The sequence below is a fragment of the Strix aluco genome, chromosome 4 (assembly GCF_031877795.1).
Source record: "Strix aluco isolate bStrAlu1 chromosome 4, bStrAlu1.hap1, whole genome shotgun sequence".
In the NCBI taxonomy this organism is placed as follows: Eukaryota; Metazoa; Chordata; class Aves; order Strigiformes; family Strigidae; genus Strix; species Strix aluco.
In genome coordinates this window covers 87203695-87218729 of record NC_133934.1, presented here as the reverse complement: position 1 = coordinate 87218729, position 15035 = coordinate 87203695, and the positions used below count along the sequence as shown (strand labels likewise).

Here is a 15035-nt window from a genome sequence, read left to right as displayed (position 1 = left end):
GTTTTCATTTTCCATTCCTTTGCTACAAGGCGATTGTAAGTGAGAGATTACATACTACTGCTAATAATTAAACGACTGCATTCTTTAACTTCATTAGAACTGTTGGAAGAATACCATCTGTACCTGATGACTTGTTATATTAATTTTGTGAATTTGTTGGATAGCCTGTTCTACTAACACCGTAGTTTGAGACAGATCAACACTTCCTCTTGTAAAGAAGGTACCTGATTTGTGAGTCTGGTTAAGCTCCTGTGTTATGAAAAACAGACTGAATAAAAGAAAGTCAGTCTTCTCCTTGCAAAGTACTCTAAATGATTGTTATATACTCTGATCATTTGTTGACTTTGGAGTCTCTAGTAAGCTATCTGCTTTGGATAAAAGGTTCAGTATTTTTATGTCTTTAATGTACCAGAATTTACAGTCTTACCTATTGAATCATTTGATCATGTTTGTAACTTTTTAAAAGGATACTTCCTTTGATAATTATAATAGTCACCTTTACCTGCTGTTTAATTAAGACAGTGACATCTTTCCAGGTGGCATGGAGTCCACTTAGCTTTTAAAATAGTTCCTCTTCTTGAAATTAATCATTGCTATAGTGAATTTTTTTACTTTGTTGCTCCTAGAAGAGAGTATCTGAGTATATTATGCAGACTGTTATAAAGTGGTCCTCCAGCAGAAACTTTTTGATCTAAGTTCTGCAAACTGCTTATGATTAAGTCAAGACTTCTTCATAGTGACTTTTCTTTTAAGCAGTAATTTTATGATGTCTGTTTATTCTCATCATGGTTCCCAGCATATTTACCCAGTTGGTAGAGAATATTTGAAGTCTCCTATTATTTTTTCTTTCCTCTACCTTCACAGACTTAGTGATTTCACTTAGCATGCCGCAGCCACAGTCAACCATTTCCTGAGGGATTGGTAGTATAGATGTAAGAATATACTTTCCCACTTCAACTTTAACCGTCAGTCCATCGGGGCTTTATATTAATCATTTCTGCAATTAACTAGGCTTGCTTTGCTTATAGCAACAGTCCTCTGTGGGTTGGGCATGGCCTATTCTGTTCATATAATGTGGGTTCTTTTTACTTGTGCTGTGATCTGTAAAGATTGTTGAAGAAACCACTATCTTCCTGAAGGCAGTCCCATGCTTTGCCAAGCTAAAGCAAAAGCTATGTAAAGCTTTCTTAGAGATCTGTAGAAAATTACATGCTCCTAGCATGTGATTCTGACATTGCTTTCAATGAAAACTGGTCTGCTTATAACTCACCTTGTCACAGATACATTAAATGGAAGAGCTTGAGAGAGGTGCTACAGATGTTTTCCATTTCATTAGTAATATTCAATTTTCAAATAGTTTATCTTGTGTACCATTTTACTAGTCTTAAGTGGAATTTTTCTGCTCTTTCAAAAACATACAAACAAAAACCCTTCTGCAAGATAACCAGAGAAATCTTCCAGCATTTTTAATACTATGTTAGAATTTTTGTATCTGGAAGTGTGTGCTCCAGGCATATGTCCATGACTGGGTGAATTTGGAAGTTATTGCCATTTGGGAAGTCTTTTCTCTGAACTTGAAATGAGTTGGAACAGAAGAAAAAAACCTAAATGAACTGAAAAAGAAGATAAGCTGAAAGAAGGATTAAACAGAGAATAATAATATGGGAGAAGGTGGGTGTGGATAGCATCTCAGAGGAAATACGGTGATTTACAGATTCGAGAATTGGAAATACAGGTTGTTTTGGAAATTGAGTATAAATGGCATATATATGCCTTTTACAAAAGGTAGAAGTGTTGCATTGCAGAGAAAGGGGAAGATTGGTGAGAAGTACTTAAGAAGACTTTGGACATGCTGAGCAGTTAAATCTTAAAATCTCTTCTAGATAGAATGAGGAGATACTTCCGCTCATTGAATGATGTTTTGCCAAGTAGAAAATGAGTTGAGGTGATTTTGCATTTTTTAAAATGGTGCAGTGTTTTTAGATGAGAGAAGGAATTACCTTTAGCGCATTTTTTTTGCATTTTTATAGTTTTAATAATAACACTTGTTAGTTTTAAAGCAGAAGAAAAAATGTTTCTAAAAACTAGGATTTTAAAGTCATGCCTGATTTTCAAATGTGTGAGTACAGCAATGCCACATAAGTTCTACTTGAAATCCCTCTCTTTTCTGCCTCTTAAATGTTCAGTGTTCTTATCTATTTTAGAAAGTACAGTAGAAGATTGAAGAGAAGTTGTGTTGTCTTGCAATTTTAAGCAGGAAATAAAATTTTGTTTAATTTTAGATGGGCATTTCAGAGGTCACTATAAATTTAAGAGTAAAATATGCAATGGATTGTTTAGAAATTATTGCTTACACTCTTTGCAGTGCTTGCAAGTTGCTTAATTGGTATTGCAGCTGATACTAGGCCAATGTACTTGAAAGTAGTAGGATATATTGTTAGAATGGCTATAACTTCTCTTACAGGGTGGGAGTCATGATAAAAATGGAGAAGAGAGTTCATAAAAATGAAAAAAATGAAGATGAATTTGTAATTGAATGAAAGCTCTTTTGTTGATAGTAAAAGAGACTATTAAGTTTACCACAGAATGATTTTTGAACTATTTTAATGGGTGAAATGACACATGAATTGGTAAATATTTCTCTTATAAAAAGCAGCATTTCTTCTGGCCATTTCAAACCCAGAATTGATTGCATATTCTTTATGTGGTTCATTCTTGAACCACATAAATAATATGCAATTCTTCTCAGCATATTTTTTGTGGCAAGTTAAAAGCTTTTTTTTTTTCTCCTTGACAGGAAGTAGTAACATGGTCTATCATCATTCCTGAATGTTAATGACAGTACATTTAGGTTAATTGCAATCCATTATATTTTTATATATCAGAATTATAATTTCAGATTTTTTTTTTATTATTTTCACAGAGTATAAACGAAGAATGATGCAATAATAATGCTTTCTATGTACAGCCCCATAAGGATCTTCTCTAAGGAGTTGAAGTAAGATAAACACTGAGAATAATTTTTCTCCGGTACAGTGTGGTGAAACAGAGGAACTGAAATTGTTCACTTTTGACCAGGCTGAGGACTTAAAATGTTTGTTGTTTTATGAGCAGAAGCAGTTCTGGAGTGAATTGAACTTCTGAAAATGCGGCCATGGACTGGTTCCTGGCGTTGGATTATGCTTATCCTCTTTGCTTGGGGAACTTTACTCTTTTATATTGGTGGACACCTGGTACGAGACAGTGAGCACCCAGATCACTCTAGTCGCGAATTATCCAAGATACTTGCTAAACTTGAACGTTTAAAGCAGCAAAATGAAGACTTAAGACGGATGGCAGAATCTCTCAGGTAGGATCTAAAAGAAAATGGTTGAAATATGAAATATCAGAAAATAAATTGAAAGGGTTGTTTGTGGTGTTTTTTGAAAGATAATGTTTAACATTTAAAAATATAGATAAATGTTTTAATCAATGCTATAACTGACAGAAAATATATTGCAAAACCTTTAAACAAATAATCTACATTTAGTTTTGGTCTAATATAGTTGTTATTTAACAGTCATTATTGAATGGTGTCCAAAGGGTTACTGTCACTATAATAGAGTTCTGTAGGTTATTAACTCCTCAATGCCAAATTCAAACAAGTGCAATTAGTATGACATTCAAACCAGTTAGAACAGTTGGTGACTTTTCTATGTGTCTGCATGCAGTAAGTGGAAGAGCTTGTTTTAAAAGTGCTGATGACATTTGTATAGCTTGTTGAAGATAAACGTGGACTTGCTGAAGATGAGCTGCAGTAGACTTGCTGCGTTATGATTTAACTAAGTGGTTTTCCTTGCCTTGCTGCTAAACTTGCAGCAATACTTGTAAAATAGTAGTATCATCTCCATTTTTGTAATTATTTGTTATGTTATAGATGGGTACAATTACAGTTTAAAGTGTTTTCTTTCATTTTTCAGACAGACAGCTTTTAACATAGACTTCTGGTATCTCCTTTTCTAAGAACTTGCAAGGGAGAGCTTCTTAGGCAGTATGTGTGCCAGAGATAGACTAGACCTAAGTACGTGGACATTACCACACACAGCCTAAAAGTCCTGATGGATTGTGGGGACAAGTGCAGAGGCTTCATATGTTTTAAGAAGCTAGAGAAGGGCAAAGCTTAGTACAAGATTTTACAGAATGGGAGGGTGATGTTTATTTTTAAAATGTCTAAGTGAGCTGAATTCACTTGCTGTCTCTTTCACAACCACAAGCACCAGGACACGTGTGTAGCAGTGGTCAGGCCAGGATCACCTGTGTAGAACATACAAAACAAGGGGCACTGGCAATTGAGTCTTCATCTGGGTGGTTCTTGCTTCGCAAGGAGAAACTGATTTTGGACTTGCCTTTTAATACCCTTTAGAAGCAGATGCTATTTTGGATCTTCTACTTTGCTATTTTACTTCATAAAACATAGGAAAAATTACAGAATTGGACAAATCTATTTGTTTCCCTTACCAGGATGTTTTATGGTTCTAGCCCTGTTCTTGTTATCTTAAGTTGGTTTGTTTTGCCCCTTATTGTGGTTTAAGCTCAGAGGACAACTGAGACCACACAGCTGTTGGCTCACTCCTTCCCCCTCAGGGGTGGGGAGGAGAAAATAAAACAAAAGGCTCTGGGATCAAGACAAGGACAGGGAGGGATGACTCACCAGTTATGGCCATGGGCAAAAGACAGACTTGACTTCGAAAGAAAAAGGACATCAATTTAATTTGACCACCACCACCACCATTAATTTAGCAATCAGAGTAGGACAGAGAGAAATACAACCACAGCTTAAAAACACCTTGCCCCCACCCCTCCCTGTTTCCCAGGCTCAGCTTTGCTCCTGATTTCTCTCCCTCCTCCCTTCCCCACAGTGCTGCAGGGGGATGGGGAATGGGGGTTGTGGTCAGTTCATCACCCCTTGTCTCTGCCACTCCTTCCTCCTCAGGGGGAGGACTCCTCACATGATTCTTCTGCTCCAGGGTGGGGTCCAGGGTGGGGTCCCTCCCACTGGAGACAGTCCTCCATGAACTACTCCAATGTGAGTCCTTCCCATGGGCTGCAGCTCTTCATGAACTTCTGCAGCGTGGGTCCCTCACATGGGCTGCATTTGTCCCAGCAACAGGCTGCCCCAGCGTGGGCTTCTTTGAGTCCTGGCCTTCTTCGGGTGCAGCCGCCTGCTCCAGCGTGGGGCCCTCCATGGGCTGCAGGTGGGCATCTGCTCCTCCAGTGACCTCCATGGGCTGCAGGGCACAGCCTGCCCTCTCCCCACAGGCCGAGGGGAGTCTCTGCTCAGGTGCACCTTCCCTCCCACCCTGCCCTTTCTTCAGCTGACCTTGGTGTTTGCAGAGGTATTTCCCTCACAATTCCAACTCCTCCTCTCTGGCTCCCCTTCTTAAATCTCTTATCACAGAGGCACAGCCACCGTTGCTAATTGGTCCAGCTTTGGCCAGAGGTGGGTCCTACTTGGAGCCAGGGGAGCTTCTAGAAGCTTCTCACAGGAGCCACCTCTATAGCCCCCTCCCCTGCTACCAAAACCCCACCACACACAAATCCAACCCACCCCTTCATTTGTATGAAATCACACCTGTGGACTCTGTAGCAGTGAAATGAATACCTTTCCTCTCAACCCTGTTCTGATGTTCCTTCTGGTACATTCTCTCTCTTTCATGCACAGCCAGGGCTATTTGATCTGGTATGTTGGGTGGCCTTCCCTGCCTTACTGAAATTTCTTTTCACTACATTCTGTTCCAGGTTTCTGGAATGCACTGTAGGTACGACTGCATGCTGATGAGGCTTCTTAGCTTAGGAAAACAAATGTTTTAGTTTTGAGTGTGTCAGCCCTGAAGAAGTATTTCAGCATTCATGTGGTGCTGCACAGAGGTGGAGAAATGCTGCTGACCCAAGTGCCCTCTATGTTAAGCATAGAGAATCTTCACCTTGAGTAATATGGCCATGAATGGCTGAGTGGGCTGTAGTTTTCTAAGCTCAATTTGTTAATATGTGGTAACAACTGCACTGGCAAGAGTTTAGTATATTTTTGTTGACAAAATGGTGTAATGTAGAGTATGCGGCGATGAAGAAACTTAAGATCCTATATTTGAATAAATAAAGTATCTTTAAATTCCTTTAATACTAGACAGTAATAGACAACCTTAGGGTTTCTTTTCTCAGAGGGGGAAATATTTGGCCTTGAATGTAAAGATTACCACCCTCCATGCTTTCAGCCTCCCATGTTTGGCTGACCTGAATAAATGCTATGTGATGTATTGCACAGTCATTGAAATATAACCAGTTCAAATTACACAGTGACTATAAGAGAGTAAATGTTCCTAATTTTACTGATGGCAGGGTACTCTTTTCCTCTCAAGAAGGAGGCAGTAGAGACAGGATATGCATAGATGCAGGTTATATTTTAGGCAGTGATGATTTTTCTAAACACCTTTGTTTACCTAACCTATCTATATTCAGATAAATATTACATTTTCAGTGGGCAAGTTTTAAATAATAGCTTATACTGTTGATAATTTTCCATGATTTGTAGAAATAAAAACATTAATTTAGTTCTAATCTAAACATGTTAGAATATTCCTTCTCTATGCTTCAGTTAATTGCTGCAAATTTCTGGAATTAGACCTGGAATATAGATCCAAAACTGTCTTAACTGGACTCTGTTCAGCTTCTTTTTTGTGAATATGTTACTTAAAAATATTTCTGAGACCTTTGTGTAACCACAGAAGAATCTGAAAGCTTGCATGAGAAAGCCTAAAATGACTTTAAATGCCAGTTCGAACACCAACAAATCTCCAGGTTCAGTAGTCGCCACTGGCCAGAACTGAGCCAGCTTGGGACTGGAAGATATTCAGGCATAGTTTTTTTTCTGGAAGTGGTCTGAGATTGGTGAAGTACTAGACTTTGAGGGAAGTGATGTATCACAATGTAGAGCCTTTTCATTATTTTTATTGAGCAAAATCTGTGACACTGTTTTTATAGAAACTTCATAAATAGGTTTGAGAAATATCCTGGTCAACCTGCATCATTAAAGTATTAAATGATAAATGTGATATAGAATTTCAGTATCTCATTTCTTCGTTGGCCAGATAGAACAAGAGGTGTTAAAAATAAGCATTAGCTTTGAAATCATCCCATTTACAGTTTTATAGCAATATAGCAATTTAAAATGAGGCATTAGCCAACAGTTCATGGGTTCAGTATCTGTGTCCTGGAAGAGATCACTGCTGCTATGAACATATATTAAAGAAACAAAAACATCTCTTAAATTCAGAAATTGAATTAGAATTAGACAGAAAAGATTACTTTTGCTCCACTTAACATGGAAGTGAAGACATAATTTGTTTTAGTCTTTACTGATCAAAGGCAGAAAGGCTGGAACTATTATTTGAATATGATTTAATGCTAGAATTTTTGGTTTTGTACTGAAAACTCTTATTACTGATACAGGTTGTGAAATCTGAGTGGTTAAGACAACAGTTGTTACATCAGTGTAGCCTGTTAAGGTAAACCCTATTGCCAGGTTGTATTTAGTTACACTGAGGTAAAAACTTGGTTTTGCTTCCCTTATCCACTAAGATTTTACATCTAGAGAGCTAGAGGGTGTTTTTATTCCAACAGAAAAGCAGCACACTTTTTGCCATGAAGATATAGAATATATTCTGGCATGCAACAGGGTTAAGCTAATGCATGAATTTAAGCATATTTCAATAATAACTCTACCTTAAGGTTTCTTTGGGAGGATTTTAAACAAAATGAGAGTGCCCACCTGGAAAATTGTAACAGGCATCTGATTAACTACACTAGTTAAAGTATTTTGACATAATTAGGTAAAACTTTTGGATGGTAAAAAGCTCCAAGTTAACAGAATTTGTCTTAGTGGGCAAAGAAGCTTTGTGAATGTTAGAAAATTACCATAATATCTAGCTGTGCCAATAATAATAGCTAATTAGGTCAGGGAGGAAGGGACTGAAAGCGGGTATGGTTATAAGAATTCAGTAGTTCAAGAAAAGTATAAGTTGTTGTCACAGTTTCCATTTTGAAGTTAGAAAACTGGTATTTCATCTTTAATTACATTGGGACTGTAGTTATATATGGTAAAATACATTTCGATACAATACATTTCAGTTGCCTGGCATTTCCCATTATAATGGGTTCTTGTGACTTCTTTGACTTCCTTCTCAGTGACGAAAGTGTCACTCCTCTGGGATGGTTGAAAATAGGAACTGGCTATGCTTAGTTTCATCCAGCCATCCATGAATGCCAGTATACAACAGCAAGAAGTGATCTTTCCACTCTGAGGTTTGGAAGCTATTTTGCTGCCGATTTATGTAGCAGCTCCTCATCCCCAAAGACAGCAGCAATAACCAAAAACCCCCAAAACCATGCCTTATGAAACACACCTTATGTGCATGCAAAATCAACTGATCAAAAGTTGAGAAATGTTGTATCTGTGACAAAGCTTTATAAAATCTTGCTTAGGCCTTTTTTTCTGTGTGATACTTAAATTATATTTGATCTTGTAATTTTTCCCCTGGTTGCTTCTTTTCAGACAGGATGCATGAAGAGTAGGATTAAGGTTTTAGGGCAGTAAGAGGTCTGTTTGTTTGGTGGGGGTTTTTTCATTTGTTTAGTTTTGTTGGTGTTTTGTTTTTTTTTTTTTCCCCCTGACATTTGTATGTTTGATCTTACAAACTGCATCATATTCTTCTGATTATTTTTTTTTTAATATTTGTAATTTATTACCCATATTGGTTATGAATAGTTTGTAGTTTTGTAAGGATTTTTGGTAAGGTTATTTTGAGATACTTTTTTTCAATATGTACCTTTGCAATAGTGCAAGTTGGAACAGTCATATCTTTTTGAAAATTGCCTGAAATAAAAATATTCCTTTAGGAACTGAATACACGTTTGTAGTGCACTTCTGATGACGTCAAATGACTTCAGGCACCACTTAGTTTTGGCAGTGCATTTGAAAAGCCTAATGTGAGAAGTTACTGTAGTTTTTCTCTTGCCAATATAATGCTTTTAAAAACCTTACTTGTGGGCTATAAAGAGGCATAGATGTATATTAGTGATGCAGAAGATAAATGGAATTAAAGGGGTTTTGTATTGCCTGAGTTTTAGAAATTATGTGGGTGAATATTGTAGTATAATGAGATTTGGAGAGTTACCATAGTCGTTACATGTTTATAAACAATAGTGTGTGAGGAAATCTGGGTTGATTTTAGAAGAAGCCTAGATCCCATTAGCGCAAAATAATAATAAATCAAAGGTTTTTTATAGATTATTATTTTACTGTTCTATATCTACTGTAGTAGAATTGGAAAAGCCCTTTCAAGAACACTTATTACAGATGTGGGTTTCACAGCAAAAAGGGAAATCTTTACTACAATTTTTGCAGTCATTTAAGGGAAACGCAATAGGGATTAATAATTAAAGTATTATGTAATGTTGTTTCATTGTTTGCCTGTCATGTAGATTTACCTGAAAAGTTTTTTTACTAGTAGGATTATGATATGACTGCTAAAGGCCGTCACTGTTGCATCTAGATGATAAAAGACTTTTAGGAGGAGGAGACCTTAAAATTACCGCTTTTGTAATGTCTGATATTCTTCAGCAGAAAGTGGAAAAGTGGTGTGTATGCTTTCATCTGTGTCCTAGACTTCCTTTTTTGCAATACATGAATGGTTCATCGTATTCATGGGCTTCTTTGTGTCTTGGTGGGTGATGGTCAAATTTTTATCTTTTATGGTATATTAGTGGCATCCTCTTCTGGAAGGTAAGCCTGGCACTATAGGTACCAGTAGTTTCAGAGTTCTTTTCAGGGAAATAGAGAATCTTGTTAAACGTATTCATATTGTGTTCATATTACTAATTTATCACATTCCGTTTATATTTACTTCCTAGAGTCTCTATTAAATATTACATTTTGTAGAACCTGCAATTCTTATAATAAATACGATAACCTGTTTCTTAATCTGAATAGGATCGTTCATAAAGCAGAACAGGAGTGGAAAAGGGCAAAATGTAATCTAACAAATAAAACCAAGCACCAGTATTTCTAAGACATTATTCTCATAGTTCTGAGTATAGCTTCACAAAGAAGAGATAGGATGGTAATTTTAAAAGATCACTATACTTGCTTTAACATAGTTGTCGCTGAGGCTGGTATAGAATCCAAACTCAGGATCAATTAATCATAGGCAAATCTATTAAAGTACTTCTACCAATTACTCTGGGCAGTTGCTGGGCCCAGTAAGCCTGTAGTAAGCAGTGAAAGGGACTGGGATACAAGAACAGCTTTAGGCTGATAAAAATTTAAATACTATTTTAAAGTATTGTTTTCTATTGCATGTATTTAAAGTGTCTCAGGTTTGAAGCTGAGAGTATTGCACAGGCCAGTGTGTGAAGGAGGTGTACATGTCTGCTCTTGGTTTTTGTGCAATTCTGAATTAAGGGAAGGGACACATCTTCAGTGGATGTAAGTGAGCACTGATCAGGGCTGTGCTGATTTAAATTGATAAGGGATGCTGCTCGCTCTTTATTTGCAGGTAACATTGAGTGTTTTCTTTCATTTTTATTTACTGGGGTTTTATCTTAGAAGGGTGAAGTGACAACTTATATTCTTTTCTTCTGTTCTTTTTTATGTGTTATTGGTCATAAATAGTTAAACATCATTTTCTTCTTGGGGGGGGGAAAAAAGTGGAAAAAGAAAAGCCAATCATAATGTGGTTTTAGTTAGTTATAAACCTTTCAGCCCCATACAAAGAACTCAGAAAGTTATAAATGAAAGAATGAGAAAATATTTGAGTGTGAACTTGTGAAATCTTTCATTTTTCCTCCTCCAGATAAATTAGTGTAACCTTTTAAATACCTTGTAAATAGGAAGAGTTAGAATGGTTTTTATAATTTATTTTTTGTTTTAAATTTTTTTTTTTTACACAGTATATGACAGTTCTTCCAGCTAAATTGAATGACACTACAATTAATTTTTGAGTGGTTCTTTTTGCCTTTAGAGATTCAGATTAGCGACCGCTACTTTGCCGTTGCCCCTCTGTTAACTGAAGGTGATGAGAACGTGATATGGATGATGTACACAGAATTCTTTTTGCTGTCTTTATAAGTGTGGCTGGATTACTAAACAAGAGACAAAGCAGAAACGGGTTATCTCTATAATGTAATCTTTTTGATGTTTAAAGTTATACAATAATATCTTTTTTTGATATGAGTTCATTATGGAAAAGATATTTATATTTACTATAAAATGGTAGGAAACAGCATGCAAAAATCACACCATGTAAGTATTGAGAAAAATCATTAAAACAAAACCACTATTTGCTGTATTATCATGGCTGTGCATGTAAGTAGATTATAATGTTGTTTATTTTGTATTTATAGCTTAATTTACAGTGGTGTCATAGCATTAAGTGAAGGATATTCTGTGCTAGATGCTTAATGATGTGCTTTTATTGTTGATTAGAATCATCATTGTTTAGATGAATTTAATTTAAACTCACCTCTCAAATTTTAAGGAGCAAGTCAGTTGTCAGGACTTTTGATTATGAAAACTTACGTATATGGTTTTCAACAGGAATTTTTATTCATAAATATGCATTATTCCTAGGATATTCTGCACTAGAAATTATCTACATACATGATGCCATGAGTATAGATAAGGATTTTATTTCAAACACTTTTCCCTCAAATGTTGCCTTATCTCCAACTCAGTTGATGTACTTGTAGAGGGCAGTAACAAGCAAGCTGTGCTGGTTGCAGAGAAGAACCTTTTCCTTAATTTTGAGACTGGATGAAAGTGAGGAAGACAGCAATTCCAAGTCTGATGAGGTAACAGATGTAGAGAAAAAACTGCAAAAAGAATAAGTTATTTTAGTTTTATTCTAAAACAATGTAACTTTTGAAAGTCCAAACAACTAGTTTAGGAGAATGCCCTCCATCCCCAACCTAGCTAAGTATAGTAAACATTTTTATTGCAGTGTGCCAAAGCAGGCTGAATGTTAAATGGCATGTACTTTGCTTTTTAAAAATCTTAATTATATCAGATTATGGTAATTATGGTCAGAATTACTGTGCTTCTTTCATATCATCCACAACCATCCTTCCATAGGATTCTGTAATTGCTACTTTCTTACATTCAGAGGATGTGTGTGCTGTGTGAAGATTTCTTATGGTAATGATTTTGTATCCTTTTACCTTATTGTTTTTCACAAATTCTGCCTTTAGGAATATGACTTATACAAGATGAGCCGTTCCATTTTTCCTGGTAATTTTGTGGTTAATTATCCTGTCACAGTCCAGATTGTGATACCAAGTTGGCAGATCACAAATATATTTCAACCTTGTGGTTTTAAACTAGTGCAAGAGCTTAAATGTGCTTCAATATGCTTTTCAAAGGTTTGTATTGTCTTGTACATGGCAATACAGCACTGTATCTCAGTATGGTACCATACTGTACATTTGTTGTAGAAACAAATTCACAAACACATTGTTCGTACAGAGGGAGTATATTTAGGGAATGTACGTTTAAGGTTAGAATATTTTCCTCAGTTTTGTCATACTTGTTCCCTCAGTGCATAAAAGAGCAGATATATGAGCAGTTATTGATAATTCCTTTTAATTTACCTTTAGCTTTAAAACCCAAATATGTATTTTGCAATAATTTAATTATCCCTAATTTGCTTTCAATAGGGAGCTTTAAGAGTACAGAGTTTTTTACTACATTTCTGTCAGTCTACCTCTTCCACCTCTCCCACCACCCTCTGAAAAAAGGGCCTTAAATGCTATGCTGCGTGTGATGTACCCTTCTGATGCTCACATTAGGTATTTATTCCCTTCAAACGTTCCAGTGAAAGTGGACTTTTCATCAGTTCCTAAATTTATTGGTATTTATACAGATCTGAGAGACATTAAAGTTAATGACATCTCATTGTGATCTTTGGAATGCTGTCATTTCGAGTTTAGGGTGAAGATACTCTCTCTAACCACTATATTCTCTATGCTAGAGGTGAGGGGTCTTCCTGTATGGTTCCTTGAAACTCTGTGTATGTGTGTGTGGAGAGAATATCCCTTTCTTTTTATGCTCATGTGCCATTACAAATGAAGAACCATCTTCATGTTCTGCAAGAATTCTGCATTCTTTACAGTTCTCAAGACTTTTCATTACACATCTGCTTTCTCTTTTCCTTTTCAGGGTCAACTCTTACAAAAGTGTCATAAAAGGTGGAATGAGTTTTAACCCTTGGATCCACCAGAAGTCTCATTTCTCTAGAGATGAGAGGGGGTTTTATTTTCCCTTCATTAATTTTTAATTTGTGAGGCAAATAGAAGATAGCATCTAATTTCTACATGTTAATAATTTCAGTTTATTAATATGTGGATTCAAGTGGAGATGATGAACAAACCTCAGTAATACCCTCAGGGCTGATTTGTGGCTCATAGACTTCAGGATACGTATTTCCATACTTCTGGTCTTCCATGCCAGAGATTTCACAAATGAATGTTACAGTTGCTGGTGTAGTTTTAGGTGACCAGCAGTTTAGAATACCAGAGTTGTCACAAAAAAATATCATGATGGTACATTTAAGAAGCTAGGTTCTTATTCTGAGTCCAGAAAATACATTGAAATCATCTTGTGCCAATATGTAGGAAGACTTAACTTGAAAGTGGAGTTCCAGTGCTGGATCTCTGGTCCTCTAAGAATGTATGACCAGCATTCAAGACCAGAACGTATTTCATGTGTGAATATAAAAGTAGCCAGAACTTGAGTCTTGTGAAGCACATCCCTTGATTAGGCTTTGCTTGTGTGCCAGTCAGTCCAATAAATGGTCTGAGCTAAGCTGCTGCAAATACTATTTTCACAAGTAGAGCCTAGGTTTGGTCTCAGTGAGTGGAAGTCTTGTAAACAGCACAGTTTAACACCAGGTTGAATCTGCAGCTGTGTTATGCACTGTTTTTCGCCTATGGATTGAGGTTTAAAAATCTTTATATTTAATTTCTTCTGGTTTTAAGAAAATGCCAAGAAGGCTTATCAGCAAAACAGTATGGAACAAAAATGAGAGGGGAGCTGAGTTAATGCAGATAATTTATCAAATAACATATTTATAAATAATAAAATTTCTTTATTTTCTATATCCTAGGATACCAGATGGTCCCATTGATCAGGGACCAGCTGCAGGAAAGGTACACGCTTTAGAGGAGCAACTTTTAAAGGCCAAAGAACAGATAGAAAACTATAAGAAGCGGACAGGAGATGGTTGGTAGACAAGTTTGCTTTTACTTCTAAAACAAGTTTTGGTATTCCATATCACAAATGTATTGCTTTTTTAAGAAATAATTCAGCTAAAAGTGCTGATGCTTTTATGCTGCTTTTTTTTTTTTTAAATAGGAGGCCTTGGAAAAGACCATGAAATATTGAGGAGGAGGATTGAAAATGGGGCTAAGGAACTTTGGTTTTTCCTCCAGAGTGAACTGAAGAAGTTGAAAAATCTAGAAGGAAGTGAACTGCAAAGACGCATTGATGAATTTCTGTCTGATTTGGGTCATGAGGAAAGGTACTTATATTAGTTGATTCTGCATATATGTTGTAAGGATTATGGATTGATTTAAGTAAACTACTGATATACTGCTTAAAAATCTCGTAGGATAAATTACTACTATGTGGGCTAAAATACCATGTCTGAAGCGTGAACTTAAAATCAGTACTTGTATTTCATGGGACATCAAGTATATATCCAGTGTGTGTCACTACAGCCTAGAGTATGACCCTTTAAATAGATATATTTTCATTTTTTAAATCAGAAGACCTGGGTCCTGGATGCCAGTTGTTGGATTTCAGTTGCATCTGTCTATATATGTGCATATGTGCATATTTGTACATATAACATAACCATTAAAAAACCTTAAAAATATTTAAGTATCTGATTATGCCTTTTACAAATACTGGAATATAAGTTACATTGATCATTGGGATATTATATAAT

General features: G+C 36.1%; 1 protein-coding gene across 5 annotated transcripts in view; it reads left to right on the top strand.

The window, feature by feature from the left end:
• FUT8 (fucosyltransferase 8) overlaps positions 1-15035 on the top strand; it is a 138768-nt gene that overhangs the window by 62514 nt on the left and 61219 nt on the right. For 2 of the 5 annotated variants that reach the window (XM_074823935.1, XM_074823938.1), the window contains 3 exons: positions 2924-3349; positions 14193-14308; positions 14441-14606. In XM_074823935.1, the coding sequence (XP_074680036.1) occupies positions 3147-3349; positions 14193-14308; positions 14441-14606 (485 nt within the window). In that variant the 5' untranslated portion in view covers positions 2924-3146. Of the gene's footprint in view, positions 1-2923; positions 3350-11781; positions 11884-14192; positions 14309-14440; positions 14607-15035 lie in introns of those variants that run through there. The other 3 variants (XM_074823934.1, XM_074823936.1, XM_074823937.1) reach the window with 3 other exon arrangements.